The sequence below is a fragment of the Nothobranchius furzeri genome, chromosome 7 (assembly GCF_043380555.1).
Source record: "Nothobranchius furzeri strain GRZ-AD chromosome 7, NfurGRZ-RIMD1, whole genome shotgun sequence".
Lineage (NCBI taxonomy): Eukaryota > Metazoa > Chordata > Actinopteri > Cyprinodontiformes > Nothobranchiidae > Nothobranchius > Nothobranchius furzeri.
This window is the reverse complement of record NC_091747.1, coordinates 79,345,748-79,360,821: the sequence shown is the minus strand read 5'-3', so window position 1 is coordinate 79,360,821 and position 15,074 is coordinate 79,345,748. Positions and strand designations below refer to the sequence as shown.

At 42.5% G+C, this 15,074-nt stretch overlaps 1 protein-coding gene across 4 annotated transcripts in view; it reads left to right on the top strand.

Annotated features, from left to right (window-relative positions):
* klhl5 (kelch-like family member 5) overlaps nucleotides 1–15,074 on the top strand; it is a 96,961-nt gene that overhangs the window by 64,264 nt on the left and 17,623 nt on the right. For all 4 annotated transcript variants that reach the window (XM_070553832.1, XM_070553831.1, XM_070553830.1 and 1 more), the window contains 4 exons: nucleotides 3,029–3,217; nucleotides 6,845–6,981; nucleotides 10,245–10,441; nucleotides 12,616–12,828. In XM_070553832.1, the coding sequence (XP_070409933.1) occupies nucleotides 3,029–3,217; nucleotides 6,845–6,981; nucleotides 10,245–10,441; nucleotides 12,616–12,828 (736 nt within the window). The remainder of the gene's footprint in view (nucleotides 1–3,028; nucleotides 3,218–6,844; nucleotides 6,982–10,244; nucleotides 10,442–12,615; nucleotides 12,829–15,074) is intronic.

Here is a 15,074-nt window from a genome sequence, read left to right as displayed (position 1 = left end):
AATAATTTGGTTCTGTACCTTTCTCTTCAGCACAGCCGACAAAGGTTTTTGATGGGTCAGTCCTCCTGCATGCTCAGATCATTCCCTTCCCTTGCTTGAAAAATTGTTCCAAAATGAAAGTTGAACCCACATCTTTTTTATCTGTGAATTCAATGCCGTTCTGCGAGTCTCAAATAAAAATGTGGGCATCTTACTGTAAAAAAAATACCATTAATGTAAAATATAAACTCTAAATTACTTTGTTCACATCCAGAATCAAACCCGGGTCTTCTGCACATTAGTCCGCCGTCGTACTGGGTGAGCTACAACACCAGTGACGTCTTATCTGTAACATTTATATCCTTGATGACAGCTGAAACAACATTCAAAGAATGGTTCAGAGCGAAAATGGCTATTTTGTTGCCAATTTGCAGGAAATATCTAGAAGAAAGTAGCTAAGGGTCCTCAGAAATGTAGCTAGCTTTGTCACTAGGCGTTAGGAACAGCGACAAAGTGGCACTGCCTCTCTCTCTGCTGCTAAAGCTACGGATAGCAAATGCTACGGGCTATGCCTGAGCGTGAACGCGCATGAAGCAGCCTGCTCGACCCGAGCATCTCTCTTTTTCTGTGATTTTACAGAAAAACAGGCAATCACAGTAAAAATGCCAGGGCTCATTCTACAGGACGAGGGCATTGCAGGAGAATGTATGAAGAAGACATTTATTATTTCTATACATGTTTTGGCTGTCAAACTTCCATAATGCCTCTTTAATAAAGTAAATGTCATTATGCTTATTGTGTTGGATAAGTGTTTAATTTCTTCGTGCTGTAGGGCTCGTCCTGCCGTTTTCTTTGAATAAAACTTGAATTACAGCTTAGCCTCTGATAAATTAAAAGCTGCTTTGGGAGTTGTGACAGCTGATACTTCACAGGGTTTCCATATTTCTGTTATGTCTCTTATTTTTGACATAAATGCTCAGTTACAGACAAGCTCACCCGCACGCCACATCAGAATTTGACTGGGAAAGAATACATAATGGTTTTTATGTTAGCTTGGAAAGGCCTTTGTTCCCTTCTCCCATTAATCGGTGGAGTAAATTACGGTGTATCCTATAGGCTCAGCTCTCACGGTGATTTAATCGGCACATTCTCTGTTTAACCCTCTCAGGCTCAAAATAAGTTTTGATAAAAGGACGAACAACTAAGTCCTTCAGGGGTACTTCTGAGTTAAAAAATGCTCATGAAATACGTATGTGGAGTAACCAGGGGTCTCATTTATCCAACATTGCGTAGAATCCTTACTAAAACCGTATGTAAGCTCAGCAAAGAAAAAGTACTTACGCCAGGTAGGTTTGTGATCTATCAAACATGGAGGACGCACAGCTGCACGCAATCTCCGCTTCATAAATTGGAGACTAACAAGAAAGTTTCTCAGCTGCATTTTAGTCACATCTCGCCCTCACCACGCCCACTTACTGCCATAAATAGTCAATGCAAAGTGCCTTGTGGATCTCATGCATATAATTAAGCCAGCTGTTGCAGCACTCCGCCAATGACATGGCGACCGTAGATCAAGGCAGATCAAGGAAGCGCCATTTCACAGAAGCAGAAGTTGAGGTACCTGTGGGTGAGGGAGAAATGAAAGGAAGTGCTTTTGCAAAACAAATATGAAAAAATCCACGGAGTGGCACAGCGTTGCTGAAGCCGTCAATGTTGTGAATTCTTCAGAGAGATCTGTGGCGGACATAAAAAAAATGGTCCAATCGGGATTTGATCCCCAGACTCTCGGGTGAAAGTCACGCACGCTAACCAGTCAGCCAAATGGAGATCTCCCCTGTACAAGTAGCCAGGGCGCATGATCAATAGGGTCACAGTGACAGGACACACACCGTCACAGACGCATGACATTCTGTTCTGCATTCCATATTCTGTGTGTCAGGCTGTGCGTGTGTGTGCACGTGCGTGTGTGTGACTGTGCGCACATGTGTGTGTGCGTGTGGGGGGTCTTGTTCTGTGTGAAAACGAAGCAGTACAAGTGATAATGCTGCAGGATTTCATAATTGTATCTTCTCAGCAGCAGCACTGCAGGTGCTCTCCATGTCCAACATGTACGTAAGCCAGGTCCTTAGTCAACTTAAAGTTGCGCAATTTTTTCTGCTAAGTTTTCTTTCATAAATCCCAAAGTTTGCGTGGAAAGTTGCTCACGCAGTTTTCCGACCCCGTTTTAGGCGTAAGCAAGATTGATAAATGAGGCCCCTGGTAGGTAGGTTTTAACATTGCAAATCTGCGACGCTTACCTCCAGAGGGTTAAGTGAGCAAAATGTTTCTGGCCATTTACTTTAAGTAATTGGACCATTATTTAAAGAGCTTTTGAATGCTCCTGGCAACATACAGCCACACAATCAGAGAGAGTGAGAACATGTGAGGAGATGATGCAAAGGAAACATACAGCTGTGGCCAAAGGTTTAGACATCCTTAAGTTGTGGTTTTCACAAAGTCTGCTGCTTTTACGTTAAATATGCAGCATTTTAATTACAAGCATTTCACAAGTTTCCAATGCTTTTGTTGAAAATTATGTTTATGCAGAGTATATATTTTTAGACAAGACATTGTTTTCAAACCTCTGCAGTTCACTCTGGCATGCTGTCAGTCACTTCCTGGTGCAAATCCTGACTGAGGCTTTCTTTGCGATTTTCAGAAATGGTGGGTTTCTGTTTTTCCACCTGCCTCTTAAGGATAGTTCTTAAGTTCATTGTGATATTTAGGACTGGGGAAATTTCTGGTCATGGATCAGATAATTGATGTTTTGTTCCTTGAGCCTCTCGGTTATGACCTTATCTTTAAGGTACAGTTTTCATTGTGTTGGAAACGGGATTATTTATCACCACACCGCTCTTAGATTGTTAGATGTTCCTCTTTTATGCTCATCTTTTATCAACGTTCTCTTTTGCTTTTGTTGTCTGAGTTTATCTTGACGGTTTGTGCGTGTGTGTGTGTGTGTGTGCATGCGTGCATGCGTGTGTGTGTGTCTGTGTGTGTGTGGGCCTAGGACGTCTAACAGCAGTGCCACCCTGTCCTCCTGCGTGTCCATGGAGCCATGCGTGTGTCCAGAGGAGTCATTGTTCACTGCTTGTTCCCATGCTGATGCTACCTTCCGCAAGATGGAGGGCTATCTGAGGACCCGACAGCTGTGTGACGTCATACTTGTTGCTGGGGATCGGCGCATACCTGCACACAGGTGAGGGAAGAAAGTGCTACAAAATGACAAATACGCAATAGGGCTGGACGATAGAACAATAGCAATTTACATTTAGAAATAAATTTTCCTTGGCAGACATGAGAACAGGTAAATAAAATCTTTGATATAAAGAACAAATGAACAGCCAATCATAATAAATGTTGCTTTGCACTGCACCAATCAGTGACTTGAATAGAGCCACGTGGCTCAGTAGCAGTCGGGCACGTTAACAGCTAATATTTGTGCAGCTGTAGCTTCTTACTGCAGATGTCAGATAGGACGTGGCTAGTAAAAACAAAAGTGAGGAACCAGAAAGGCAGAAAAGATGGAGGACAGTGAATTACATTGTTGACAATGCGGGACCCAAATGGTCAGTTGTGTGAATGTATTTTGGCTAGTTAATGTGCTGCTAACGATGTTGAGCTCAGATCCTGACAAAGGCCCAATCCCAACACTCGCACTGAGCCCTATGGTCTTCTGTGAAGTTCACTTGGAGGAAGTGCCCAGTAGCGTAGTGTGCCGAATTGGGACAAGGAGCATTGCATCATCGACCACAATGCATGCTGGGATAGGGAGTCTAAGTCACGCCCATCTATTTCGGAAGTAACTTAAGCTACCTATGCCGATTTCTGTTTGTACACTACTTTAAAAAAAAATCTTTATTAACAACTTTCAAACAAACAATTATTTGAAAAATTTACATTCATTGGTGTGCACATTTAATCTTAGTCCAAAACATTCAGAGCATGAATAAATATCATTAAATGTCCTAAAAATAACTTCTTTAATTAGAAAATACAAATTTTTCAGAAAGTGTAATTGTTCCGCCTTCCTCTCAAAACTGCCACATAGCAATAGATTGTGGGTAATACCCTTGGCCGAAGTCCACATCGATGCAAACTTGGGCAAAGTGTGGGTCAAAGGTGCAAAAGGGGCGTGCTCACGTTCCGCACTTAAGAATCGGGACACCCTACGCACTCGCACCCCTGGTCGGGATGGGTGGAAGTGTGAGTATTGGGATTGGGCCAAAGTCTAGTAAAACCACTGATCTGTTTGACCAGTGCCACCAGCTGGAGCAGCATGATGTAAAACTTTATAATCTCTAATGGGAGCGTGTTGGATACCACCTCCGGGTGCAGATGGTGAAAACAAGCTCCATGTCATACTAGAATCCTCGTGTGTGTGAGAGTTTGTTTGTGTGTGAGCATGGGGGTAGGTGTAAGTCTTATTTTGTTGACTGTTTATGATGCCATTATGGCTTTTTAAAAGTGAACCATTCCCCTGTCACTTACATGATTCACATTAGGAAAAAAGTTAATCTCAGCAAATTAATTCTGGGTTAAATCAGATGGTGCATTGTTTAAAAAGACTGAACAAGATTTGCCTTTTAGGAATTGCCACTAGAGGTTTCTTCCCTCTCAAATCAAAATGGTGGCAAAGATTAGATTTGTAAAGATAAACAAAATCTTTAGAACATTGTTCTTTAGGCTGATTAGACCAAATATGGAGATAATTATTGATAATCTACTGGGCTATGCTCAAAGAAACTCCACATGCTAGTAGGAACATGCTGTGTGAAGCACGGTGGTGGAGGGTCGATGATTTGGACTCATTGCAGACACTGAGTCAACCATGAACTCCTCTGTCTTCCAAATTATTCTAGTGTCAAATGTGGGTTCATCTGTCTCACAACTCAGGATTAGTCAAAATTAGGTCACCCAGCTGGACGGTAATCTCACGTAGAACAGAAGGACTCTGAGTGGTTCAGTTCTAGAAATCTGCCTCATTGACACAGCATTGATATGAAGGTCTCTCCATCAGGTCACACAGAAAAGGCTTATTGGCCTTTATTGTTGAGAAAAAGATAATTTAGTAATATTCTAAATAATTCTACCAAGTAAATAATTCCCCAATGTAAGCGGTTTTGTAGATTTTGTGTTCACGGCAGCTTGCAGATTTATTTTTTGTACTTAACCATGATCCCATTCACATCTGGGCCTTTTAGAAGATTCAGGCTGTGCAGAAAGCCAAAGAAGCAAGAGGTTCGTTTAAAAAAGATATTCATATTCTCAACCTTCAAACAGACGTTTTCCAATGAGTCATTCAGTACTTTATTATAGTTTAAATTTACACTTTTTTATGACTAAAGGAGATTGCTAAAGTCATTATTAGAATCAGATAAAAATGGCAAACTTAAAGAACAGAAAAGCAGGGCTCACGTGTTGCGTTACGTCAAGTCACCCCGGCCATCATGACTAACAGCTGCCCTTCGTTCCTTCCTCTCTTCCTACATATTTCAGTACATGTGGAGAAAAGTCACAAGATTTAGGGAAGTCCCTCGTGACCCATATGTTGTTTTTCCCTCTCTGTGTTTGAGTGTGTGTGTGTGTTTTTTTTTCCCAGAGATTCAGTGATGGAAAAACATTCACAGTGTTCAGTTCTTGCCCTCCTTTTCCTGCCTTCAACTTGTCTGTTTCCTGCTTTCTTCACTCAGGCATTTTGTCTTCTCTCTGCTCTTTCTATCAAAGTCTCACACACTGCTGTGTGTGTGTGTGTGTGTGTGTGTGTGTGTGTGTGTGTGTGTGTGTGTGTGTGTGTGTGTGTGTGTGTGTGTGTGTGTGTGTGTGTGTATTTTTACATTGTATTTGTGTGCAAATAACATGGTGCTGGATTTAGCTTGTGTTGCTCACAGAGTCAAGAGACCCACATAAAAAATTGTGTGTGTGTGTGTGTGTGTGTGTGTGTGTGTGTGTGTGTGTGTGTCATGCCAGAGCGATTAAGATTAAAAAAAAAGAAAGACACCTGACTGGAATTCTGGCAGAACAACTTCCTGCTGACTAGAGCGTATTCTGACATCTTTCTCAGCACAAAGTACACACACACACACACACACATGCACCTGGACCACACACACACAGGTACACATCTTTTTCTGCCTCAGGCAATCTGTCAAGGTCTCAGTGTCAAACTCAGTAATGAAATTATACTCAAGGGTAAAGATATCCACAGTGCATGCATGCGTTCAGCTGGAGTCTAAAACAACAGAGATATTTGTCATCAGTCTGCCTAAAAATGATGATTGTTTTTATCACCAATTACTCCAGATGGTGTGGTCACTGAGAGACATGATTTTAAAAAGCATGAAGAGCTCTCAAAGCTTGGCGTTGTGAGGAATGAAACTCATCACACGTGTCCTCTAAAGGCATGTTCTACATAACATGTCCTTCACCCCAGTTCTTAGTTCCTGTTTCCACTGTAAGCATGACATGTAATGTGCAAAACCTAACTAGGTTTTCAGTAAAACTACTGGATCTCACCGGTTCTATCAAGAAAATCAGAATAAGTCGTATTTATTTCTAACTTTATTTAGATTTTAATTGAGGCTTTCTGTGGATGAATGACTGTCCAATAAAGTTTTGTTGATGAATTCTGTCCTAATTGCTTTCTGACTTGTTTAGCCTCGCCTCCATTTCTCCAGGTCGCCCTTTCCCTTGGTGTGCTGCAGCTTTTTCTTTTAATGCTCTGTTCATTCCGTCAGCAAGGTCAGAGTAGTCTGTTCCTCCATTACAGCTGCCCATCCTCTCTGACTGATGCCGGATACAATCGTTTTTTTCTTTCTCCCCACAGACTGGTTCTCTCATCTGTGTCGGATTACTTTGCAGCCATGTTTACTAGTGATGTGCTGGAGGCCAAGCAGGATGAGGTGAAGATGGAGGGAGTGGACCCTGAAGCGTTGTGGGTCCTGGTTCAATATGCATACACAGGTGCATACACATTTACTTATGTTATTAAACAAATAGTTCAGACTTCTACTTTTTTCCAGTAAAAAAATCATATGCATTGTCCCAATTATAAATGGTTAATATTCTCTTACTTGTTTTGCCAAAATTAAAAATTAAGGGTAAAAAAAAAACTTAGAGACAGTCTACCTAAATAATCATTGCAATGATTTCATAATTTCAGCCGTCACTTCTGATTTTTAATTCACAAAGAAAGAAGCACTAATGTAAGTTTTATTTTCAAATTTGGCATCTTTGTCAGCATCAAATAGTGTGGCAGCACAGCAAACGAGTAGGATGTTGGAACTTTCTGGGAAAAAAATGATGTGTTCAGAAAATGTAAAAAGACGCAACTCAAAAAGTAACACTTGAAGTTGTAGCTTAAAGTTGTGGTTCACTGAAAAATTACATTTTAATGATTATCTCTGATTATAAATGTTCACTAAACATGAAAATAGTCTCCTACACCTATCTCCTGCATTAGCTTCTGATAGAAAATAGCCGGTGAAACTCTAGGATTAGAAAATCCTGGCAGATCTATGTCATGCTGTCTCTTACTTAACATTCATGGACTCACCCATCTTGACTCACTACATGGAAGGCTGTTGTTTTAACGTCTAGGAATCAGCAGAGGACATCTTGGCTGTAAAGGCTAACTGTTAGCATTAGCAAATTCACCACACGGCTGGAGCTCCCCAGGGCTTGTGTTATTAGAGGAGATAAAACATTCACATTGCAAGTCAGTGGGAGAGTCATGTTACTGTTATCCAATCCAGGGTGAGATGTCCAAATATCAGGAAATAAGACTCCCAAACCTGCCGTCTGAAGCTCAGCTGTGATGTGGGTAACATTTAGGTCCTAGAAATGGTGCACCGTTTATTCTTCACTCTTGAGAATGACTAATGCCGGGCATACACTGTGCGACTTTTTCACTTTTTTTGAGCCGATTTTCCAGTCGTGCGAGAATCCACGACATCAGGGCGAGTTTTGCGCCGAGCGTCGTGTAGTGTACAGGGGGTTACGAGAGGCGATTAACACCACGTGACCAGCTGCCGATCAGCAGTCGTGAGCTCGCACGGACTTCTGGTGTGTTTAATATTTCGCTCGTCCCTCGTGAGGGTATCGCACTGTTGAAGCGGTGCTGCGAGCAGCTGCGACCCAAAAAGTATCAGAACCGCTCACGGCGCATGCGCAATCCTGCATCAACACCGCTCCCCGCTATTTCCCTAATAACACACGCTGTTCGTTTTAATTTCTACACGTTTTTTTACTCACAAAGATTGTCAAGAAAGCGTGTTTGTCGTGTTCATGTCAAATTAAACTGATCACTAAACACAGATTTACTTTCTTTATTTGGTTTTCCTCATCCAACCCCCATAAATCCCTGTGTGTCCTCTTGCAGCACTCCCGAAGGACAACAGGCAAAACAAGACAAAAAAGTCTGACGTGTTGAGTAAAAACTGCTATTTTTAGCATATTTTTAGGGCCGACGTGTTGCTACCAGACGTACAGCGTGAGCAGTCAGGTCGCATGCGAGAACTGGGTCGTGCAGTGTGAGCGCCTGGCTCGTGAGATCTGCTCTGCGAGGAAGTCGTACAGTTTGAGCTGAAGCTGAGTGCTACGAGTGAAAAAGTCACACAGTGTACGCCCGGCTTTAGAAGACATTCATTCCTACTAGAAACTACTGCAAATGTATTTATTAAACACATGTGGCACTCATTTATTATTAAAACTGAGTTATTTAAATGTTTGTGGTTGTTTTAGTGTTAGCTGTAGCCAGGGGTGGACTGGGACCAAAATGTGGCCCTGGCATTTTTACTAATCGTTGGCTCTCAGTCAGTCCTCCCCATTGGGAGAGTGGTGGGGGTCGGGGGTGTTGCCGGACTCATCTCTAGGCCGAATGTGAGATCTAATATGGACTGGGACTGTTGAATTACAAGCAGGGCCAGACCACTGTGACCGGGAGTGCTGGCCTTCCAGATCAGCTCATTCTCCACGGGCAGAGATCAGCGGGACATTAGCTACATGCAAACGCAGTAAAACAACTCCTACGTCATCGCTCTATCGCGTTTTTCTTGCTAAAACTGCCTGGACAAACTCTTGTTAGCTTTGGGTTACCATGTAGCTAATGTTCTGCAAATCACCAACTGTGCAGTGTCGGCCCAAGCTGGGCAAGCAGCCCACTTGGCTAAGCGGCCTACCGGGACAGTGCCAGAATGCCAGATAGGCCAGTCCACCCCTGGCTGTAGCTAACTGAGATGGGATTTGCTCCCAAGAGACAATGAGTTTTTGTTATACAAGAAAACTGGTTCAAATTGTTTAAAATGTTTTAAAGTGCAAATATAAAAGTTGTGGGTTTGACAAACTGAAACTAATCACATCATTTTATTTAAAAATCACTTAAAGCAACACCAAATAGATTTACCCTCTTCTCACTCCTACTGGTCGAAAACGGAATTACAGCTGTCATAAACAACCCTGCTGTAGCCAGCACTAACAACGAGCTAACGCTAATACAAGCCAACTAAAACTAAATAAGGCATGAAGTAAAAGATCCATACTGTTGGGTGAAAAATGTTATTTTTAACAAGTCCAATAGCAACAAAACCATGCAGGTCACCATCAGCCAATGATTTTGTAGCCTCCTTCAGCTCTCTCAAACGGGTGTAGGTCACACTGATGTTCACTCTTGCTATTTGGGTTATGAGCTTCTTATTTGGGCTGATCAATGATGGTTTTGAGATTGATTTGATTTACATTTAACAATGGTTGCAGATAAACTTGGAGTGCAGGCATCCTTGTCAGTGTTATGCTCGTCATCCTGTGTTCCTGAATGTTTGTTTGATTTGTTTTCTGTCTTTAACCTTAAAATTGTACAAGTTAACCTGAAAAAGTTTAATCTGTAAAAAAGACACAGACGGTTTAAAATAAAAACTTTTAGCAGTAAAATCAAGAGTTCAGGGCAGATTTAGTCAAATGAACGGAGATAATTCAGGAAACGTGTTAAATAAACCCTTGTTGATCAGTTCTGGGTATCATTTGTTATTGAATTATGTTTTGTGTGATAACGAAACACAACAACATAAAGCGGACATAGATATCTCCCATTCTGCTCTCAACTTACACCTGAAGACACTCCACACCATGGCTTCTGTTTTGTAGCTCTGTAAATCTTCAGGACAGTTATGATAATCTCGCTGTGGAGCATACAAAACAAGCCAACCACCTCCTCCTCTCTTGCTGTGCAGGCCGTCTGGAGTTAAAGGAGGACAACATTGAGTCTCTGTTGTCCGCCTCCTGCCTGCTGCAGTTGTCATCGGTGGTCCAAGCCTGCTGCTCCTTCCTGGTGAAGCAGCTCCACCCCTCTAACTGTTTAGGGATTTGCTCCTATGCTGATGCTCAGGGCTGCCATGACCTGCAGAGGGCTGCTAACACCTACACCATGGTGGGTACTCAGCTCCTGTAAACAGACACTACTTCTGAAGTCATTACAGGAAACCAAAGAATCTGATTTAATCTTCGTAGGACAAATATTTCCTCTCATCTTATTTCCTATAATAACAGGTTTCCTTTTATCCGTCCCTTTTCCCAGTTAGATCCCAGTTAGATTGCTTATTCCTGATCTTATTCCTCTAACAAATGAGCTTCTTATTCACAGCACATCACACACCATTACTGCCTCAGTAGATGCTTTTCTAGCACAGAGTTGCTATGGCGACTATAAAAAAGCCTCTCCATTGTTGTTATTATTCTTTTTCCTGTTAGTCATCCCTGCCTTTAAATGCCTCATTTGCATTAAAGACTTTTTGTATTTCTGTCTCTGTCAACGTTCCCTCTGTTCACTCTTTCTCAGAGTGGATTTTTGTAAGTAATCAGAAATAATTAGGTAGTAAAGATGGATTCCCCTATTCTTACGGTCTGCTATTCGGTCTGCTATTCACACATGCATGCACACACACACTCTCTCTCTCTCTCTCTCTCTCTCTCACACACACACACACCCTTATTTTCTATGAAGAGAACAGAGAAACAACCGAAGTTTGTTTTTGTAGGTGTTTCTTGCTTTTTCCTTGTATAAAGGCAATTTATATATTTTCATCCATCCATCTAATTTTGGCCACTTATCTAGGGGTCAGGTCACGGGGGCAGCAGTCTAAGCAAGGAGGCCTAGACTTCCCTCTTCCTTGCCACTTGAGCCAGCTCCTCCTGGGGAATCCCAAGGCGCTCCCTGGCCAGCAGAGAGACATTGTCCCTTCAGTGTGTCCTGGGTCTTTCTTTAGGTCTTCTCCCAGTTGGACATGGCCAAAAAACCTCACGAGGGAGGCATCCTAACTAGACGCCCAAGCCACTTTAACTGGCTCTTCTCGATGTGGAGGAGCAGCAGGTCTCCGGCGAGCCCCCCCCCCAGATGACAGAGCTTCTCACCCTATGTCTAAGGGAGAGCCCAACCACCCTGTGGAGAAAACTCATTTTGGCTGCCTGTATCCGCAATCTCATTCTTTCGGTCTCTACCCAGAGCTCGTGACCATAGATGAGGGTTGGAACGTAGAACGATCGGCAAATTGAGAGCTCCACCTTCCAGCTTTCTTATCACCACAACAGATCGGTACAACGCCTGCATCACTGCAGATGCAGCTCTAATTCGCCTGTCAATGTCACGTTCCAGCTTTTCCTCACTTGGCCCCAAGATACTTAAAATCCTCCACTTGGGGCAGGACCTGATTCCTGACCTGGAGAAGGCATTCTACCCTTTTCCGACTCATGACCATGGTCTCGGGTTTAGAGGAGTTGATTCTCATCCCAGATGCTTCACACTCAGCTGTGAACTGCTTCAGTGAAAGCTGGAGATCACGTTCTGATGAAGCCAACAGGACCACATCATCTGCAAAAAGCAGAGATCTGATCCTCAGGCAACCAAAACAGATCCCTTCAACACCTTGGCTGTGCCTAGAAATCCTGTCCATAAAAGTTTTGAAGAGAATCGGTGACAAAGGGCAGCCTTGGCGGAGTCCAACTCTCACTGGGAACGAGCCCGACTTACTGCCGGCAATGCGGACCAAACCCTGACACCGGTCATACAGGGACCTAACAGCCCGTATCAAATGGCCTGATACTCCATAATCCCGGAGTTCCCCCCAAAGGGCCCTCCGAGGGACGCGGTCGAATGCCTTCCCCAAATCCACAAAACACATGCCGCAGAGGAGTATAGATTAGTTAATTTAATGATTTCCAAATGTATAATTTTCTTATAATTCTTGTTGAAAATGTTAAACTTGCCTTAGTGCATATTAGTGATAATAGAAACGTGGGCCATATCAGATTGATTATGTTTTTTTTTTTACTATTCTTAGACTAAAAGAGTGACGAAACACTGAGTTTCAATTTTATTTTATTTCCTAATTTTACCTTATATTGTGGTTTTTTCGTCATCCAGAAACATTTAACCACTCATTCCTTAAAGTATTTTCAAACTGCAATTTTCTTTACTTTTTCCCCCATCTGGTTCTCTGTCATCCTCTGGGAGTGACAGATGGAATGCAGAAACTCTTACTTTTGCCCCCAACCATTTCATCACTCAGGTTTACCTTATTTATTTATTTATTTTATCCCCCCCCCCAGGAACATTTCCTGGAGGTAGTTGGAAGCCAGGAGTTTGTTTTACTACCAGTAGAGGAGATGGAACGGCTGCTGACATCTGATGACATCAACGTGCCTGATGAAGAAACCGTAGTGACCTCTCTGCTAAGTTGGGTCGGTCACGACCCCCTCACTCGACAGCGCCACCTGTCCTCGCTGCTGTCTCACATCAGGCTACCCCTGCTGCAACCACAGGTGAAAACAGGACTTCTTTTGGCCACCATGTAACTAAATAAAGTGGCACTGATTGGTTGGGTGATCTCAATGATTGATTTGATTGAAAGCTGGCAGTAACATGTAGGAGAAGAGGAGCTGTACTCTGTTTCATACACTCTCACTCATTTTCTGGACCATGTCATCCTCATCAGGGTTGCAGCGAGCTGCTAACTCCAGCTGTCCAGCGGGGGACACCCTGGACAGGTCTCCAATCAGGGACACACAGAGAGACAACCAGTCATAACTAGGCTAGTTAACGTGTTTTTGGTGTGTGGGAGGAAACTGGAGTACCTAGAGAAAGTCCATGCATGCGTGGGAAGAACATGCAACCAACTGCTCCACCGTGCAGCCTTGCTCCATAGCACCAGAGAAAATAAAAGCCTGCGCCTTTGTTGACTTTTCATTAGAAGATGTGTAAGCTCCAGGAAAGTATCAAAAATATTTTGTGGTTCTGACATCATAACCTTTAAACACTGGGCTTTACTTTGACACAGGAAACCAACTTTGACAGTGACACGCATTTACTCCATCTGAACTTCACCTCATACCTTCAAAAATCTTGTCACCTGCCTCCAGGTGCAGCAAGTTCCTGTTTAGATTTTGTTTCTCTTTGAGGCTTTGGTGTGTTTTCATTTAAAATTTACCATATCTGTAAATGTGTGACTTCATATTCATATTTTATATCCTTCATATTTTTCAGTTATGACAACTCCTCTATGAGATAGCCACACATAATTTTAGGCGTGTAGTTCACATGTAGTGAGTAGCGCCTGCTTTAGCAGCGGTGTGATCTGACCCATGCGTACTCGCTTAATGTCTCCTGAGTCATCATCAGCAAGCAGACGGGAGTCAACGCTGCTTTGAGGTTCTCTAATAATATTTTAGATAAAATGATGGAGCAGTTTTAGTTTGCTTTTTATTTAAGATAAAGAAATTAATCTACACATTGATAAACTAGTTAACTGTAATCTAATTTTTTATTTTGCTGACCCCATTTTTTAGCACCTGTGTAGCAACAGTTCATATCCTCGTGTCTTTTACGTGAAAACACAACACACAGAAGTAATTAGTCCTCCCCCTGAGATGCAGGTTGTTTTCATGGCCTGATTTGTCTCCTGCCCTCTTTTCTTTACCTCCTCCTGGCCACAGCTGGCCCCTTTCTGTCTCACTTTCTTCTTCAGGCAATTAGAGGGACAAAAACGATTATATTTATCTTGGATCAAACCCATTTCTGTGTGAAAATTTGTTTTATCTAAGTTTATTTCCGCTCTCTGTCATGCTCTTGTAGCAATGATTGATGCTGGAAAGGAAAAATTCTCCAATTTGCCTTAATTTCTATACATCTTCTTGTTCATCTCATGATAAGTAAACTGTACAAACACTTGGATGGATGACTTTGCCTTGGTCAGCTAAAATCTCAAGTAGCAGTAGCATGTAATCTGAGGAGAAGATGGATAGCACAGAGGTAAAGCGGCAGAGTGGCTCTGGAGAAGAGAAGCCGAGCCTCGGGCCGACTCTACCTTCAATACTTCATCATGCCTGATGGCCCCCTCCCACCTCACCTCTGTGTCAGCCTGATAAATGAATCAACATTTAGCAACCTCATGAGCTGTGAAATGTCAATAAAGTGAAATATAAACCTCACAAACTACCGATCAATACCCATCAACAAATTGGTCTGCTTTTTATCTGGGCTACTACATGATTACTCACCCCAGATTGTGTCAATTCGCCAGATTAATACCTTTTGATCCCTGCTCCCGTCATCACCACTGTTGCATAAACGGAGGCATACATACTCCATCTAATCTTCTCAGACAACCATCTGTGGGGTGAAACGCCAAACTGTTGTATAAACATGTGTAGGTGTCGGGAAAATGTGTGTATTATGAAGAAAATTATTATACAGCCTCTGGGAAAAGAAGGTTCTCAGGTTTTGTTTCTTTTTCAGCCAGCTGGAGGGTTGCCAATTTTTCTCCTTTCCAAATGGCCAAAGAGGGACTTAGTCTTTGTTTACAACCTGTGAGCTTGCAGGGTTGCAGAGTCTGCGCTGGCAAATTGGCATTTGTAACCCGACACCAGCCAGCAATCATCATCATCATCATCATCACCTTTATTTATAAAAGCACCTTAAAGACATTTATCATGTCACCAAGGTGCTGCACAAGACTAAACTAAAAAGATAAAAACAAAGAATATATAGGAACCCAATAAAAAAATTAAAA